Below are 14,272 nucleotides of genomic sequence, written 5' to 3'. Positions count from 1 at the left end.
TAATCTGAATTCTTTTTCCGTACTCCGTACTCTAAAATTCTACTGATGGTCTCGTCGTATTTCGTATATATCTTATCGGCCTTATCGGCAGTCAAATCTTATCACGTGGAAAATTTCCCCCAGCCTTCAGAAGCAACAATAATTTCAGAAACATCTCATTCCAGCACGGTTTCCTTGCTTCAAACTCGAACAATATATTCTTTATATATCCGCGACTCGAAATTATACCCTACCGACGACACCGGCCCGCCCGTAAACCGCCGCAATGGCCGAAGAGAAAAAATCGCGATCGAAGCGATCAAGCTCCAGCTCCAGCTCTAAATCTAAGCGCAGCAAGAGCGATGCCGATACAGACGTTACAATGAAAGATATCGATATGAAGGAAGACGAGAACAAGGAGAACGCTGTTGAAAAGAACGAGGGCGAGCGTGAAGAGAAGAAGAGCAAGAAGAGCAAGAAGCGGAGACATGGCGAGGACGAGGAGTCTAAGACTCTGAGCGAGGATAAGGAGAAGGAGAAGAACAAGGAAGAGCGCAAGAGCAAGAAGAAGAGGGTCTCATTTTCAGCAGAGACAAAGGTCAAGTCTCCTTCTCCGTCCCCTTCACCCTCGCCCTCTCCGACTCCAGACGAAGGAAACGAAGAGGACGAAGCAGACGACGAGAACGCGGGATCTCGCAAGAAGGAAGAGAAGAAGCGAAAGAAGATGGAGAAGAAGGAACGGAATAAGGAGAAGGCGAAGGAGTATAAAGGATCGGAATCTACGAATGGAGGATCTAAAGAGAGTGGTGAATCTGCGATTCTTGCCTACCTCAATCAGTACCAGAATGATCGGGCTTCCTGGAAGTTTCAGAAGATTCGCGAGATCCAGCTCTTCAAGCATATTTTGTCGCTGGAGCATATTCCGCCTGCTTATGAGGGTGCTCTGCTAGCGTATTTGCAGGGGTTGAGGGGTGAAGCGTCTAAGCAGCGCTTGCGGGAGGCTGCTCAGGCTCTTATCAAGGCTGAAGTTGAGGAAACGAAGGAGGCTAATGTTGATGCTGCTGAGAAGCAGTCTGAGGAGTCGCCTACATTGAACTACAGGAAAGCCGTCTATGCTCTTCGGACAAAGTTGGTTGAGAGCGGTTTGACCGAGGATCTAGGAGAGGCCTTTGAGCAATTGAATGATGAAATGCTGAAGAGATTCCAGAATAGGCGACGTGCGGAGGTCGTCTACTTCGCTATGGATGGCCGAGTCTTCACCATGGCGAATCTGAAAGCGCCGCCATCTCAAAAGAAGAATCCACCACCAGCTCCACCCGTCAACAAAAAGAAGAAGAACCGGACTGCTGTCATCGATATCTCAAGCAGCAGTGAGAGCGATAGCGACAGCGATAATGAAAAGAGCAGCAAGAAGGCTCCAGTGAAGCCTCAGCCTCAACCCGTTAAGAACAAACCTGGTCAGAAAAAGAAGAAAAACCGAACGGCTGTCGTGGAGATCTCAAGCAGCAGCGAGAGTGAGAGCTCTTCGTCCGACTTGAGCAGCGACAGCGATTAGGAGGCTCGTCCTCACCTTTGTCATGTTTCCGACACGGCGATTGTCCTGCCCCACACTATCCAAATCTCAAGAAGAACTAAGCGTCTTTCCTCATCATCGCTTTTGTTATGATGAGTGTCAAAAGTTGTTGATATCCTGGGAGCATCACGGCGTTCTTTGAGCATTTGGTGCCTCATCAGTGGCCCTGGCGTACTTCTGTCCTTTCTGAATCCATAAAAGCAATAGACTATAGAACAACCAAATCAACTGTATATATTCATGAAAATCATTGGTAAATTGTTCACAAGGTCGTCCTATGGTCCGTATAGCTGTGGTGTTGAAGCAGGGAAGGCGGTGACGGGAGTAAGCTGTCGGGCCAGAAGCTTGAGCTTCAGCCAGGCATCCTCTAGCACGCGTCCTCTCCAGCCGCCTTCCATCCTCCATTCCCTCATTCTCCGCATCCCGATCTTCCTTACCTCGCATCTTCTTCTACCTTGAATACGATCATCCTTGTTAAGTGTTATTTAGAGCACCGCCATCATGTCCGGTATGATCCCGCAGCTGTTTGACCGACCGCCATGACTTCATCATCGGCGGACCGATGAGATCGTATCTAACAGAAGTACAGGCTACGACAGACACATCACTATCTTCTCCGACCAAGGTCGTCTCTATCAAGTTGGTACGCATACCCGAGCCGAACGACACATCTCCCGGTCCCAATCTACCTCCCCAAGCCCGACTCCAAACAACCAAGATCCGCTGACAAGTGTTCTCCAATCTCAGAATATGCGTTCAAAGCTATCACCGCCGCAAACATCACCTCGATAGGTGTGAGGGGAAAGAACTGCGCTGTCGTGATGTCTCAGAAGAAAGTTGCCGTATGTTTACCTAGACGTCTTCCGACAAGGCCGTTCTGACCGCCGTCTTAGGATAAATTGATCGACCCCTCCTCCGTCACGCATATCTTCCGTCTCTCTCCCTCCGTCGGCTGTGTCATGACTGGTTCCATTGCCGATGCCCGAGCTAGCGTTGACCGTGCTCGTGGTGAGGCTGCGGAGTTCCGATACAAGTACGGCTACGAGATGCCATGCGACGTCCTTGCCAAGCGTTTGGCCAACATCAACCAGGTCTACACACAGAGGGTTTGTCTTGACTGTCAATATTGATTAATATCGCGGCTAATGTTGAAAATCCAGGCTTACATGCGTCCGCTCGGTGTTGCGATTACTCTGGTCTCTGTCGACTCAGAAGCTGGACCCCAGCTCTACAAGTGCGACCCTGCCGGTTACTACGCTGGATACAAGGCCACGGCCTCGGGTCCGAAGCAACAGGAGGCTCTCAACCACATGGAGAAGAAGCTGAAGAACAAGGATTACGCCGAAGGCAGCTGGGAGGAGGTTGTCGAGCTGGGTATTACGGCATTGAGCAGTGTGCTGAGCGTGGACTTCAAGAAGCACGAATTGGAGATTGGTATCGCCGGTGGTCCTCGAACAGATGGCAAGGAAGGCACAGATCCTGGATTCCGGGCACTGACGGAGGAGGAGATCGACGAACGGCTGCAGGCTATCAGCGAGAAGGATTAAGGTGTGAGCCGAAGTGATAATCCTGGTATACGCAAATGATATCAAGACGACGTATGGATTGCATTCTGTATCTCAAGATCGCCCGATGCGTAGTTCGTCTTACTTTTTTCCCCCTTGTCGTAGCCAGCCTCATACATTGCTTTAAGCTGGTGGCGATTGGAGTTGGCTCGGCGTTGTCAGAAAACATTACAATGGAAAGCTTGAGTATAGAATCCTACAGGCTCATGGCAGCTGCCAGTCGGACGAATGCGAAGTCCGGCTGCCAGATTGTTGAACGGGGCGCAGCTGCCAACACGATAGTCGCAACTCCCTAGTGTAGTCCGCTCAGATCTCACGATAGCACACAACAATCCAGAGTCAGTCGGTAGGGCAGTTGTCAAAGGTTTGCCACCGAATCAACGCATGTATAATCAAGACGGGATAGGAGTGGGTTTTAAGAAGCAAAAAAGATCAATCAGCGTCTCGAGCCTAAGGCTGCAGCTGGTCCCTGTTCAGCTGGCGTTGAACCTCGTACTGTGGCTGAGCGCTGGCAGTGGATTCTTCGCTTCGATTGCCCTTCCAGAACTGCTGCTGCGCGACCGTCCAATGCTCGAGCGTTGAGTCGTTGTCTCGCTTTTGACAGCCTGTGGCGAATGCAATGCGAAACAAGCGACCCCAGCTGGCCTGATCGTCCCAGACCCGTTTTAAGCTCTTGTTGAGAACTGTTCCAAGATCCCGCAGTGCCTCACAGCGAATGACGTGCCCTGAATAATTGTCTCTCCTCCAACCTATTACACTCGTCAATGGCATTCTATTTCTCTATTTCTTTTTTTATCAGCCCCCCCTGCAAGCATGCCCGTGCTCCTGGGTGGTTCCTTTCTCCAGCGACATCATCCCGCACTGATCCATACAGACACTAGGGAGGTATACAGCTCCAGCCACAGCTGCTTAGGTTCGCGCCCAGTCCTGCTACCAGAGCCTACTTGCGTACTCCGCTCCCAATCCGAGGGACTGGCGTAGCTCAACCCGCTGTCTGGGAGCACTGCACATGGTTCCCGGTTATCCACGTCCCCCTGGCCCGTTCGTGCTATAGATCCACCATGCTGAGCTGCTTTCCAGCTGTGATGTCTCTGAAATGCCAACAGCAGCAAGCCATTGGCGCAGCCAGCCACATCTAACGATGATCCTCCTCTTTGCAATATTCTTCACCTCCCTAACAGGGTGAGACCGAGCTTCCGTCCGCTGTGGGCGCTGCCGTTGAAGATTAAGCTTAAAAGGATATCATGCCCTCTGCCTGGGGGCCTGATCCGGATAGAGTATGCACTCGTTCAATTGAGCTTGACGACTCCAGTGTTTTCTTCGGTACTACTTTCCTTAATACTCAGGCTACGCCTTCTATACTTCGTTTCGCTTTGTTCTTTGCTTCACCGTTCCAAGTCTTATCCGGGAATCAGTAAAAGAACCAGGAGTCTACCTACTCACAATGTCTGACGGACGTAAGCAGTTGTTCAAGATTCAAAGTAAGGCAGACATATACTAATGTATACAGTCAACCAAGCACGCGCCTTGAGGGTAGCAGAGATCATGAACGACTACCGTACTCTCCTCTTGCACATCTCCCAGCTCAACGTCTCGGTATCACCGGCAGACCAAGCGGAAGAGGGCTACCGGGTACTCCGCGAGTGCCTGGCAGCAGCAAACGCCTTGATGGCTTCAAACTACAACCCTAGTCCGCCACCAGCCAATACCTCAAGCGAAGAGACTGAAAAGACCCAATTGCGGAGGTACGTACTATCCTTCCTTGTTTCGTCCAAAATCACTTGTGGCGAATGGGTCCTCACAGTCAGCAGGGTCATACTCGACGGCAGTGCGCGGCGGTTCCAGGCCCATCGGATCTACCTTCGGGCAGCGGCAGCCAAGCGCTGGGTCATTCATAGGGACGGTATCCTCCGTGGTCAGAGACCTGGCCCGCAGCACGCGGGCCAGATGAAGGCCGTGGGTAACACTCTTCGACAGGTTAGTTCAGCTAGGACCTTGACTACCCTTTGCTCCATTACTAACCACTCTCGTCTGAATAGGAACTATCACAGATCTCGAATCAGCATGTTGTTGCTGATCTCCGGGCCGCTGATGCTCGGGCGGGCCATTGGCTGGCTGATGACCCGTCACTAGATGCTATCCTTTCTTGGATCCGGTCGCATCCTTGAGTGCTGGCACTCTTGAATACGACTGCTTATTGGTAACTGAGTAAAATTGGGAAGATGGTGATGAGACTGGTACGAAGCATTGACTCTACGACGCGTGCATTCGTCTTCGGCTGGAATGAGATGTATTGGTGACGACGTTGGTTGATTGCTTGAGCGCAGGTCGCTTGCGCAATGCAGGGGATGGGATTATTAGATCGAGTTGTTGGTGATTCCTGTACTGCTGTAGTTTCCTACTGTTTCTGATGGCGACAATACCCTTGAGTGCTGGTTTACATTCATGGTTCAGCTGTATTTTCTTGTCGGGGCGGTTCGATGGCTGTCTTTCTTTGTTGAATACTACCTTTCTACTTCCTAGCATGTCTGCATTTCCTTTGGAGGTTTATCATGTAATAATCGGCATGTGTTTCGGTCTTTTGAGTATTCTAGGGCGTTGTCAATACAGTTTTACTTGATTTGCTTTTCTTTGCTTGCCTATCCTTCATCCGCTGTAAGACACTTAACACTGTCAGTGTCCACTGGCCGCTGATCCAAAGCATGCTCGACTTGAATCTCGACCCGAACCTCAACGTAGAAATCAAGGCTCCTTCCTATGATGGTATCGTCTCCGATCTCTATCCGCGACTCGAGGTCACCTTCAGGCTCAAGTTCAGCTACAGTCGCTATACAGTTGCATCAGACAGCACCAACTCGACCCATCAGGTGGGTAAGAGGATTTGACCACGCGCTCGCTCAGAACCTCAAGGTGGAATAGATAAGACTTTTCCTGCCGATGGGGTAAAAAGGTAGGTACTTTTTTTGAACAGGATTTTCGTCATGACTCCGGTCAAGGTTTCGGTGTTGGCCGAGTAGTAGACGCACTGGACCCCTGCAGTAGTGACGATTACTGACGGTGACTGGCGAGTGGGGAGGGTCAGTGGGGAGTTCAGCTGAGGTTGTTCGTGCTAAGACTGGGCCGAGCTTCTCCGGTTAGTGTTGGCTTTGATACATCATTCTTTATTTTGCATTTGACTATGACTTACTTTTCGGTTCAAGGGAAGTAAGTATGTTGACTAGGTTGGTTTGGAGGATTAACAAAGTTGGATGAGAGTTGAGAAATGACAAGGTGCGTTATGCTTGATGGGCGTCATGTGCTTGCGATTATGTAGCGTCGTCACATACTTCGACTAACCTGAACTCTACACTGCGCTCAAGTCGCCATTTAATACTTGCGATCCTAGAAAATATGTCCATTCTTCAGTGTGATGATCCAGTCAATGCTACCTGGCCCTTGGTCATTCTCAGGGTCCTGCTAGCACTGCAACCCCAGTCCATTCCTGCGGATGTATATCTCAGTCTAGTGGGAGTTCCCATGATACCCCGGCCTTTAGCTTTTCACAACCAACGCCATCGCCAATACCAAGCTAAGCCTCAAGCCCATGAACAGAGAATTATCGCATCCATCATGCGCGTCATACTTCAGCAACCCAAATAAACTCTCGGCGCACATTCTCAACTCCTCAACAGTCGAGAGGCGGCAGCCGCTGCTGTACCAGGTGAGATCGCGATAATGCTCCATGGGGATGTCCGTCCTACAGTGGCTTCCATGCCAGAAGTCTAAGCTGGACTCAGGAATGTCCGGGAACTGGGTTTGGTTAGACTTGGCCTCGACTTGGACCTACTTGGCCTGTCATGGACCAGCGACCTACGGCAGGCGCTCGTGACAACTGAGCAGATGAGCAACTGAACTTTGACACTCAGAAGGTTCAGAAGGTTCAGTCGGAGAAGGCGCTCGCATCCCTCCGTTAGTTTATTGATCCCTGGTTCGCTAGCCAGATCTATTGGTGTGATAGGGGTACTTTGGCTAGGGACATGGTATTCCCCTGCAGGCACCCTCGCACAAAAACGCGCAGGACAAAGGTTAGATAGAGGGAAGGGTCAGACAGACTGATCACAGACAGACATGGAAGGTCTCGTGTCTGGAACAGCGTTGGGTTGATGGAGGCGAGTTGAATGTTTCAATTCCTGACAGTCTCCTTCCTGAACAGTCCTGAGTGACTGGAGAAAAGGTATAAATATAGCTTCGGGGTCGGGCTGTGTTGTTGTCTCCATCACAGCTTTCAAGTTCAGTTTCAGTTTCAGTGTCAGTTCCCCGCTGCTTCTGTCCACACAGATCAAGCACACAAGTAAGCCACGAGATCCACTAGCCACATCACTCATCAGCCCTGACAGGCTGTAGTTGCACCGCCACTCCTGCCCTGACCAATCACTGCTGTTGCGCCACTCGGTACCTGATACCTGAAGTATAAGGCACCACATCAGGTACATTGCCATAGCACAGCCAACAGCTTCTACTGGGCAGGTACGAACTAAGCAGGCTCCAAGATTCTCTCGCTTCTGTTCCTGTCTATTTTGAACAAAGAGCGCTTCGCACTAGTGAGTCTTCTTAAATTGTGTCATGGTCTTAATTTCATCACGGTCCATATATTCCATCTTTGGTCCCGCTCTGCTCGTCGCTCTCTTTCTGCATTACTTTGCAAATAATAATCCTCTTTTTGGTATACAGCTTCGCACTTCAAGACCGTCTGTTTCGAACAATTCGACTTTAACTTCGCCCAATATGTCGTATAAGACTGTGGGGTATTTCGTCAACTGGGTATGCCCCCGTCCCTTCCATTCCATTTTATGTGCCCCGCGGATGATCTCCCGACATCAACATATATTCTTGCATTCCGACTAATTTGAACATTGAGGCTATCTACGGCCGGAACTATAACCCCCAAGACCTTCCCGCCGCGAAATTGACCCATGTTCTCTACGCATTCGCCAATGTCCGCCCGGAGACCGGCGAGGTGTAAGCACCCTCCTCTACCAATTCACCTTGCAAGCAAAGCAGTCTTACAATCTTACAGCTATCTCTCCGATACCTGGTCCGACATCGAGAAGCACTACCCCACCGACTCATGGAACGATACCGGTAACAATGTCTACGGCTGCGCGAAGCAATTGGGTCTGCTGAAGCGCGCGAACCGCAAGATGAAGGTCCTTCTTTCCATTGGAGGTTGGACCTACTCGCCCAACTTCACTAATGGAGCTGGGACTCCGGAGAACCGGGATCGCTTTGCGCAGACTGCTACGAAGCTTATTACTGATCTTGGGTTTGATGGTACGCTTCTCTGATTTATGATCATGGAGATAGTTGCTGACTTGATTAGGAATTGACATTGATTGGGAGTATCCTCAGAGTATGTTGTGTATCTTGATCGCCTTTAAAGATGCTAACAATTTGTAGACGATGCTCAGGCACAGAACTACGTGGATCTCCTCCGCAGATGTCGTGAGGTGAGTATCTGCCCCAAGTTGTATATTCATGCTAATTGATGTAGCGGTTGAACGCCGTCCAAGGCGACAGGAGATTCCTGCTTACTGTTGCTGTCCCGGCTGGTGAGCACCATGCTAGAATTTCTACACACAATAACTGACTAAATATAGGCCCGACCAACTACGAGAAGCTTCGCCTGTCAGAAATGACACCATACCTGGACTTCTACAACCTGATGGCCTACGACTACGCTGGTAGCTGGGACTCTAATGCTGGCCACCAGGCGAACCTCTACCCTTCCGGCGACAACCCCACGTCCACACCATTCAACACTCGCCAGGCCGTGGATTACTACATTAACACAGGACGCGTGCCCTCCAACAAGATCATCCTGGGCATGCCGATCTATGGTCGCGCGTTCGAGAACACCGACGGCCCCGGACGACCTTACTCTGGCATCGGCCAGGGAACTTGGGAGCAGGGAGTGTACGACTACAAGGCACTGCCACAGGCTGGAGCCACCGAGCATCTGGACACCAACATCGGTGCATCGTGGTCGTATGACCCGTCGGCTCGTCGAATGATCTCATACGATACTGTGGCAGTGGCCGACGTCAAAGCTGCTTATATCCGAGACCGTGGGCTCGGCGGTGGAATGTGGTGGGAGACCAGCGCTGACAAGGGTGGTGTTGCCGCCAATAAGACCGACGGAAGTTTGATCGGTACCTTTGTGGAAGATGTTGGAGGCGTTGGCTCTTTGGACCAGTCGCAGAACGCCATCACGTACCCTGACAGCCAGTACAACAACCTCCAGAACGGCTTCCAGTAAGCTGGACAATGATGAAATGACGAATTTGACATAGTTGGGTAGACCAGGAGACACTCGTTTGCATTGAGCTTCCATGATATCACGTTTATACTTTCGTTCAAGTGTACATACTGCCTTACTCCATTACTATCGTTACTACACCAGCACTAGACGCTCGCTAGATGTTACAAAGGAATTTGGTTTTGATGATTTTTTCATTCATATTTCAAGGTTGCTGTTTCAAGGCCACTAAAGAACGATCCAAACGCACACGTCCTGCCCTCACATCCCAAACCGACACATAGTAACACCGATCAAGGACGCAAAGAACCCCTAGACCAGACTAATCCATCTATTTGGACTCGTCGAAGACGTAGGTAAGGTGACACTTTCCGCAGTACTGACGGTTCTGCATGGCAGCCATGAAGATACCAGCACCGCACTGTTCAACCGTTAGCATCCATCCATTCCTTCTGTTACATATCCAAAGGGTATAGGAACGTACTTCAGGGGCGGGACATTCACGGCGCAGACGCTCGATCTTGCCATCGCCATCAACCTTGTAGTACTTGAGCACAGCGAGCTTGGTCTTCTTGCGCTTGTGCTTGATCTTCTTGGGGGTGGTGTAGACCTTCTTCTTGCGCTTCTTACCACCACCACGCAGACGCAGGACGAGGTGGAGCGTGCTCTCCTTCTGGATGTTGTAGTCGGAGAGGGTGCGGCCGTCCTCGAGCTGCTTGCCCGCGAAGATCAGGCGCTGCTGGTCGGGGGGGATACCCTCCTTGTCTGTTGCAGGAATAATACGTTAGTATTTGTGAAAAGTGGCGGAGGGGTTGTGTGTTGCGCACCCTGGATCTTGGACTTGACGTTGTCGATGGTGTCGGAAGACTCCACCTCGAGGGTGATAGTCTTACCCGTGAGGGTCTTGACGAAGATCTGCATTTTGGAAGGCCTGGTATTCCGTTAGTTAAGAAGTCTTTGTTGGATGAATGTGCGGTAGACTGCTGTGTTCTCGAGATCATCCGTATCGCCTCCGCAGCATTCTTCACCCGCCGCCTGCGAAATCGTACAGCGAGGTAGAACTCGCAGACTGGCGACGAGGAAAGGCTGAGAAGGATATAGATGCGCCTAGAGACCAGTGCAGTCTATCATAGCAGGGGTTGGATGCTCACCTCGACAGAACTTGTCTTCCTCAACCTTCGTGCGAACTTGCGAAAAGATAAGTAGAGTGGAGGAGTGGGCTCGTTAAAATCGGTTGTGCGGTCACGTGGAATTCTGTCTTTAACCGGATTAGCGTAGAGGACCTTGAGTCTGGAATGTCATGTGATTTATGTCATGTGATAGAAGATCAGTCATATGACATGTGGAGCTTGTTTACTGACATCATTGCAGCCTGGGTCACGAGGCATCAACGGTCTCAGACGGGAGAGCTTCGAGTCGCGATCAAGTTGTTGCTAGTTGCTACCCAACCGACTCGGACATGACGACGCAAATCCCTGTGCTCTGAATAATTGGTCAATGAAACAATTATCATTCTAGCCATCTCTACTATTGCCATACAAGGGTCGCATAATGACAATGTCTCACCCTCGCAGGCACCGGAACGCCGGTTTGTCTATCCCATGGACGACAGGATATGAAAAGTCTCGACCACCGTTGGCCAGAAGATAGCTCCTTGCAGCGAAGCTAGCGACTCGGATCGCAGCCTAATCAGATATCGAGTTACCCTAGCCAGGGCGGCAGTGATGATATCGATCCACCGGGGCCAGCCCTCGTAACCTGGCGGCGCGCGTTGCTGGGCCAACATCCCCATTGTTGATCTAAACCGTGGATAGCCTCATCAGCTCCATCTGCCTTTCCTCGGTTCCCACCTCTAAATATCTACCTTATCTACCTTGAGGCTTGCTCTTCATTCCAGGTCTCACCTGTTCTTGTCTTGGGCTTCAAGAACACTTCACTCGAACCTTTGCGCACGTCGCTCTACTGGCCTGACAGTCTTCATTTACTCGAGGACTGTGAAGTCGCATACATAAACTATCCACCCACCTGCTTTGAACTTTTAGTCCCGAAAGCGGTCTAATCTCTCTTTGTTACTGCGCTTCGTTCTTGCTGTTTTCTAGCTTTATTTCCTAGTTTTACTTTTGGGCGTTTGCTTTGGAAGGCCATTTACTGACACTGGTACAGGCGGTCTTCTTTCCCCATCTGCGTGGCCCAGCCCGACGGCTAGCAGCGCTGCGTGAGGTTGGTATATCGCCTGCCTACTGCGGTCGCATCAGTGCATATGCTGATATGTATGATTCTCCAGTTCCTGCAAAAGTGATCTGTCAACTGCGCCGATATCGATCGCGCCACGAGCATCTCGCCCACCACGATGATGTCGAATCCACATAGCCACCTCCAAGGGCGTCATCGTCAACATCGCCGGCAGATCTCGACACCCTCTGTGCTCGACGCCGCCAAACCACCAAGCCTCCCTCCACAGGCATTGCACAGATATCATGCTCATCGCCGCGGCCAGAGCCTGGACCAGCGAGCTGTGCAAGCTCAGCGACCACAGCTCGTGCAAGATGCGTCAATTACTAACCAAACAGCACCGCAACAACCTATGACATATCCCACTACCGTTCCTCTCATGCCCGACTTCCAGGTCTTCAATCAAGACGATCTGCAGGCTTTAAGTAACGCCAATTATCAGAGCCCGCAGTCGTCTCCATTGAGCGCGACCTTTGTTCAGACCGATGGCCGACCTGTTAACTACCACCTCAACCTTATTCAACAACAGCAGCAACAGCTGCAGGGTTCGAAGCTCGGATGCAACGCCACTTTCGAGGGACAACTACTCGATAATGCTTCATGGGATATTTCCTCGTTTCAACAGACCGCAAACACAGATCTTGATATGAGACGACACTCGGTCCAGTCAAATCCGAGCGCCTCATATCGCCCGCACACTTCAAGCAAAAACAAAACACGTAAGCTACATACAAGGTTGACGCAAGTTTGTACACAACGGCTGACGGTTCGTACAGAGTACTTCCCCATTACCCCAGCGACGACACCTTTCAATAAGGCAGTCGATCTCGCTCAGTACTGCGCAGAGTCACATTTCTCCCCGATTAAAGACCAGAATGTTGCCAATGCGCCAGCCCATTCGTCATATATGCAACGCGCCAAATCACTCCAAGGAGTGGCTGGAACAAACTTTTCCCAGCCAAAGATTGAAATGCCCTCCCCCCCTCACACTGAATCATTTACAATTGATGGTTTTGATACATTTGACTACTCGCAGGGTTCCAGTTTTGATAGCCTCCGGTCTGAAGGGTTTCCTCGCCACAGCCAATTCCCCACTTCCTCAACATCCTCGTCACTCAACTCCCCAGACATTGCCTCAATTCCGAACTCGGAGAACGAGAAGAAGGCCAAGATTCCGATTTGCCCTGCCACTCCCAGTCGTCACGCAAGGAAACAGTCAGGTACACCGTCTGCAGCTTCACTAGTAAAGGCCAAGCTTTCTCCTCGTGTCGCATCCATTGACACCCTCAACCTCGATTCTCGTGTTCATGCCTCAATCAAAGACACGGGTGTCTCGATCGACGAGATTGCGGCGTTTATCCACGGACCGGACCCAGAAGATGGCAAGTGGGTTTGTCTCCACCCCGGCTGCGAGCGCCGCTTCGGCCGCAAAGAAAACATCAAGTCGCATGTCCAAACCCACCTCGGAGACCGCCAGTACAAGTGCGACCACTGTGAGAAGTGCTTCGTTCGCGGTCATGACTTGAAGCGCCATGCCAAGATCCACACTGGAGACAAGCCCTACGAATGCCTGTGCGGCAATGTGTTTGCCCGTCACGATGCCCTAACTCGACACCGTCAGAGAGGCATGTGCATTGGCGGCTACAAGGGTATTGTTCGCAAGACAACAAAGCGTGGACGCCCTAAGAAGCATCGCCCGGAGATAGATGAACGACAGGACAAGGCATCCAGAACCCGTCAGAGGATCGCAGAAAAATCATCATCGTTCGACTCGTCCGAATCAGACACCTCGCGCCGCACGCCGCCCTCGGAGATCTTTGAGAACTTGAGCATCCACGGCGGAAGCTCAGCCGATGAGATGGTTTCCTTTGACAACCCCAACTACTTGCCACCGGATGTGTTTACTTTTACTCCTCCCGAATCTCCGAACTACGGCATGGGCAGCAAGCACGCCAGCCCTCGCGCACTTACACCATCATCCGAAGACGAGATGCTGTCTCTTTCCACGTCCAAGCGGCCCTTAGAAAACATCCTCGAGGAGTCGGGTCTTCCTCTTATTTCAGAGGCCGGCGCATGCTCTTTCTCCACCGCCTCAACTACGAGCACAGCTGCTCTGTCTTCTCCACACACGGCACCTACTCTCAGCGACGCTTCTCAACCGTCTGATCTCGATATCTTCATCAACAGTGACTCATCTACTGGCTTTGGCAAGCACGATTTCGACTTGGGCGATCCGGACATGGCTGCTTTCCCCGACTACGTCAATGGCTCCGCTTTTGACAACAGTCTGGACATGCTCCAGGGCAAGAACTTCTCCACCGGCCCCGCTATGAACGACGACTTCTTCTCCTTTCAATTCCAAGTTGACGAGCAACCATCGGACGTTATGTCTCGGGAGTTCTTCCTTGACTAAGATACGGATGTCTATCAACGATACTCATGGCGATTTGACGATGTAACGCAACTTGGGACAAGGATAAAATAATGGCTAATGCACGACACCTTCACCTCTTCACGACCCAGGCTATCAATGACTGGAACCTATGCCAATGGCAAACGACATCACCTCTACCATTATACTCTACGAGACCATGTACGATTCAGCGACTGCGATGCGATTCGATTTTC

At 51.0% G+C, this 14,272-nt stretch overlaps 8 protein-coding genes across 8 annotated transcripts; 6 read left to right on the top strand and 2 right to left on the bottom strand.

Moving 5' to 3' along the window:
- The first annotated feature begins 144 nt into the window (after nucleotides 1-144).
- Nucleotides 145-1,787, top strand: BDV14DRAFT_164413 (WKF domain-containing protein). The gene has a single exon (XM_073767176.1). It carries the CDS (start codon nucleotides 266-268, stop codon nucleotides 1,532-1,534), a length of 1,269 nt encoding a protein of 422 aa, XP_073633094.1. The 5' UTR covers nucleotides 145-265; the 3' UTR covers nucleotides 1,535-1,787.
- A 138-nt stretch (nucleotides 1,788-1,925) lies between these two features.
- Nucleotides 1,926-3,544, top strand: prs2 (proteasome core particle subunit alpha 1). Its single transcript, XM_073767175.1, has 6 exons — nucleotides 1,926-2,060; nucleotides 2,142-2,195; nucleotides 2,300-2,394; nucleotides 2,446-2,658; nucleotides 2,713-3,265; nucleotides 3,318-3,544. Exons 1-5 carry the CDS (start codon nucleotides 2,054-2,056, stop codon nucleotides 3,097-3,099), a joined length of 756 nt encoding a protein of 251 aa, XP_073633093.1. The 5' UTR covers nucleotides 1,926-2,053; the 3' UTR covers nucleotides 3,100-3,265; nucleotides 3,318-3,544.
- Nucleotides 3,545-4,225: 681 nt separating this feature from the next.
- Nucleotides 4,226-5,328, top strand: BDV14DRAFT_70034 (uncharacterized protein). Its single transcript, XM_073777316.1, has 4 exons — nucleotides 4,226-4,574; nucleotides 4,628-4,862; nucleotides 4,929-5,094; nucleotides 5,157-5,328. The coding sequence occupies exons 1-4, from the start codon at nucleotides 4,562-4,564 to the stop codon at nucleotides 5,283-5,285; spliced, it is 543 nt and encodes a 180-aa protein (XP_073633092.1). The 5' UTR covers nucleotides 4,226-4,561; the 3' UTR covers nucleotides 5,286-5,328.
- On the top strand, nucleotides 5,082-6,368 carry BDV14DRAFT_164408 (uncharacterized protein). Its single transcript, XM_073767174.1, has 3 exons — nucleotides 5,082-5,707; nucleotides 5,757-6,242; nucleotides 6,305-6,368. The coding sequence occupies exons 1-2, from the start codon at nucleotides 5,528-5,530 to the stop codon at nucleotides 6,000-6,002; spliced, it is 426 nt and encodes a 141-aa protein (XP_073633091.1). The 5' UTR covers nucleotides 5,082-5,527; the 3' UTR covers nucleotides 6,003-6,242; nucleotides 6,305-6,368.
- A 609-nt stretch (nucleotides 6,369-6,977) lies between these two features.
- BDV14DRAFT_70047 (uncharacterized protein) lies at nucleotides 6,978-7,702 on the bottom strand. The gene has a single exon (XM_073777318.1). It carries the CDS (start codon nucleotides 7,593-7,595, stop codon nucleotides 7,200-7,202), a length of 396 nt encoding a protein of 131 aa, XP_073633090.1. The 5' UTR covers nucleotides 7,596-7,702; the 3' UTR covers nucleotides 6,978-7,199.
- Nucleotides 7,574-9,609, top strand: BDV14DRAFT_70040 (glycoside hydrolase family 18 protein). The gene is made up of 7 exons (XM_073777317.1): nucleotides 7,574-7,917; nucleotides 8,015-8,115; nucleotides 8,174-8,427; nucleotides 8,477-8,506; nucleotides 8,554-8,603; nucleotides 8,648-8,705; nucleotides 8,754-9,609. Exons 1-7 carry the CDS (start codon nucleotides 7,720-7,722, stop codon nucleotides 9,410-9,412), a joined length of 1,350 nt encoding a protein of 449 aa, XP_073633089.1. The 5' UTR covers nucleotides 7,574-7,719; the 3' UTR covers nucleotides 9,413-9,609.
- On the bottom strand, nucleotides 9,593-10,656 carry BDV14DRAFT_164398 (ubiquitin-ribosomal 40S subunit protein eS31 fusion protein). Its single transcript, XM_073767173.1, has 4 exons — nucleotides 10,564-10,656; nucleotides 10,240-10,343; nucleotides 9,897-10,177; nucleotides 9,593-9,833 (listed from the first exon to the last, which is right to left on the bottom strand). Exons 2-4 carry the CDS (start codon nucleotides 10,331-10,333, stop codon nucleotides 9,744-9,746), a joined length of 465 nt encoding a protein of 154 aa, XP_073633088.1. The 5' UTR covers nucleotides 10,334-10,343; nucleotides 10,564-10,656; the 3' UTR covers nucleotides 9,593-9,743.
- A 1,106-nt stretch (nucleotides 10,657-11,762) lies between these two features.
- Nucleotides 11,763-14,057, top strand: ace2 (putative C2H2 transcription factor (Swi5); the record flags this gene model as incomplete). Its single annotated transcript, XM_073772269.1, has 2 exons — nucleotides 11,763-12,363; nucleotides 12,421-14,057. The coding sequence occupies 2 exons, from the start codon at nucleotides 11,763-11,765 to the stop codon at nucleotides 14,055-14,057; spliced, it is 2,238 nt and encodes a 745-aa protein (XP_073633087.1).
- Nucleotides 14,058-14,272: the final 215 nt, after the last annotated feature.

The sequence above is a fragment of the Aspergillus stella-maris genome (assembly GCF_047715825.1).
Source record: "Aspergillus stella-maris strain CBS 113639 unplaced genomic scaffold BDV14scaffold_3, whole genome shotgun sequence".
NCBI lineage: Eukaryota > Fungi > Ascomycota > Eurotiomycetes > Eurotiales > Aspergillaceae > Aspergillus > Aspergillus stella-maris.
This window is presented reverse-complemented; position numbering and strand designations above follow the sequence as displayed.

Bases quoted from the DNA above. Each gene is read 5' to 3' on its own strand.
- BDV14DRAFT_164413 (XM_073767176.1), top strand. From the start codon at position 266: ATGGCCGAAGAGAAAAAATCGCGATCGAAGCGATCAAGCTCCAGCTCC.
- prs2 (XM_073767175.1), top strand. The intron at 2,196-2,299 runs GTACGCATACCC...CTCCAATCTCAG, and splicing joins AGGTCGTCTCTATCAAGTTG to AATATGCGTTCAAAGCTATC. The intron at 2,659-2,712 runs GTTTGTCTTGAC...TTGAAAATCCAG, and splicing joins ACCAGGTCTACACACAGAGG to GCTTACATGCGTCCGCTCGG.
- BDV14DRAFT_70034 (XM_073777316.1), top strand. The intron at 4,863-4,928 runs GTACGTACTATC...CACAGTCAGCAG, and splicing joins GAAAAGACCCAATTGCGGAG to GGTCATACTCGACGGCAGTG. The intron at 5,095-5,156 runs GTTAGTTCAGCT...TCGTCTGAATAG, and splicing joins TGGGTAACACTCTTCGACAG to GAACTATCACAGATCTCGAA.
- BDV14DRAFT_164408 (XM_073767174.1), top strand. From the start codon at position 5,528: ATGGCGACAATACCCTTGAGTGCTGGTTTACATTCATGGTTCAGCTGT. The intron at 5,708-5,756 runs CTAGGGCGTTGT...TTCTTTGCTTGC, and splicing joins GTTTCGGTCTTTTGAGTATT to CTATCCTTCATCCGCTGTAA.
- BDV14DRAFT_70047 (XM_073777318.1), bottom strand. From the start codon at position 7,595: ATGGCAATGTACCTGATGTGGTGCCTTATACTTCAGGTATCAGGTACC.
- BDV14DRAFT_70040 (XM_073777317.1), top strand. From the start codon at position 7,720: ATGGTCTTAATTTCATCACGGTCCATATATTCCATCTTTGGTCCCGCT. The intron at 8,507-8,553 runs GTATGTTGTGTA...AACAATTTGTAG, and splicing joins TGATTGGGAGTATCCTCAGA to ACGATGCTCAGGCACAGAAC. The intron at 8,604-8,647 runs GTGAGTATCTGC...TAATTGATGTAG, and splicing joins TCCTCCGCAGATGTCGTGAG to CGGTTGAACGCCGTCCAAGG.
- BDV14DRAFT_164398 (XM_073767173.1), bottom strand. From the start codon at position 10,333: ATGCAGATCTTCGTCAAGACCCTCACGGGTAAGACTATCACCCTCGAG. The intron at 10,178-10,239 runs GTGCGCAACACA...TTCCTGCAACAG, and splicing joins CGTCAAGTCCAAGATCCAGG to ACAAGGAGGGTATCCCCCCC. The intron at 9,834-9,896 runs GTACGTTCCTAT...ACGGTTGAACAG, and splicing joins GTGAATGTCCCGCCCCTGAA to TGCGGTGCTGGTATCTTCAT.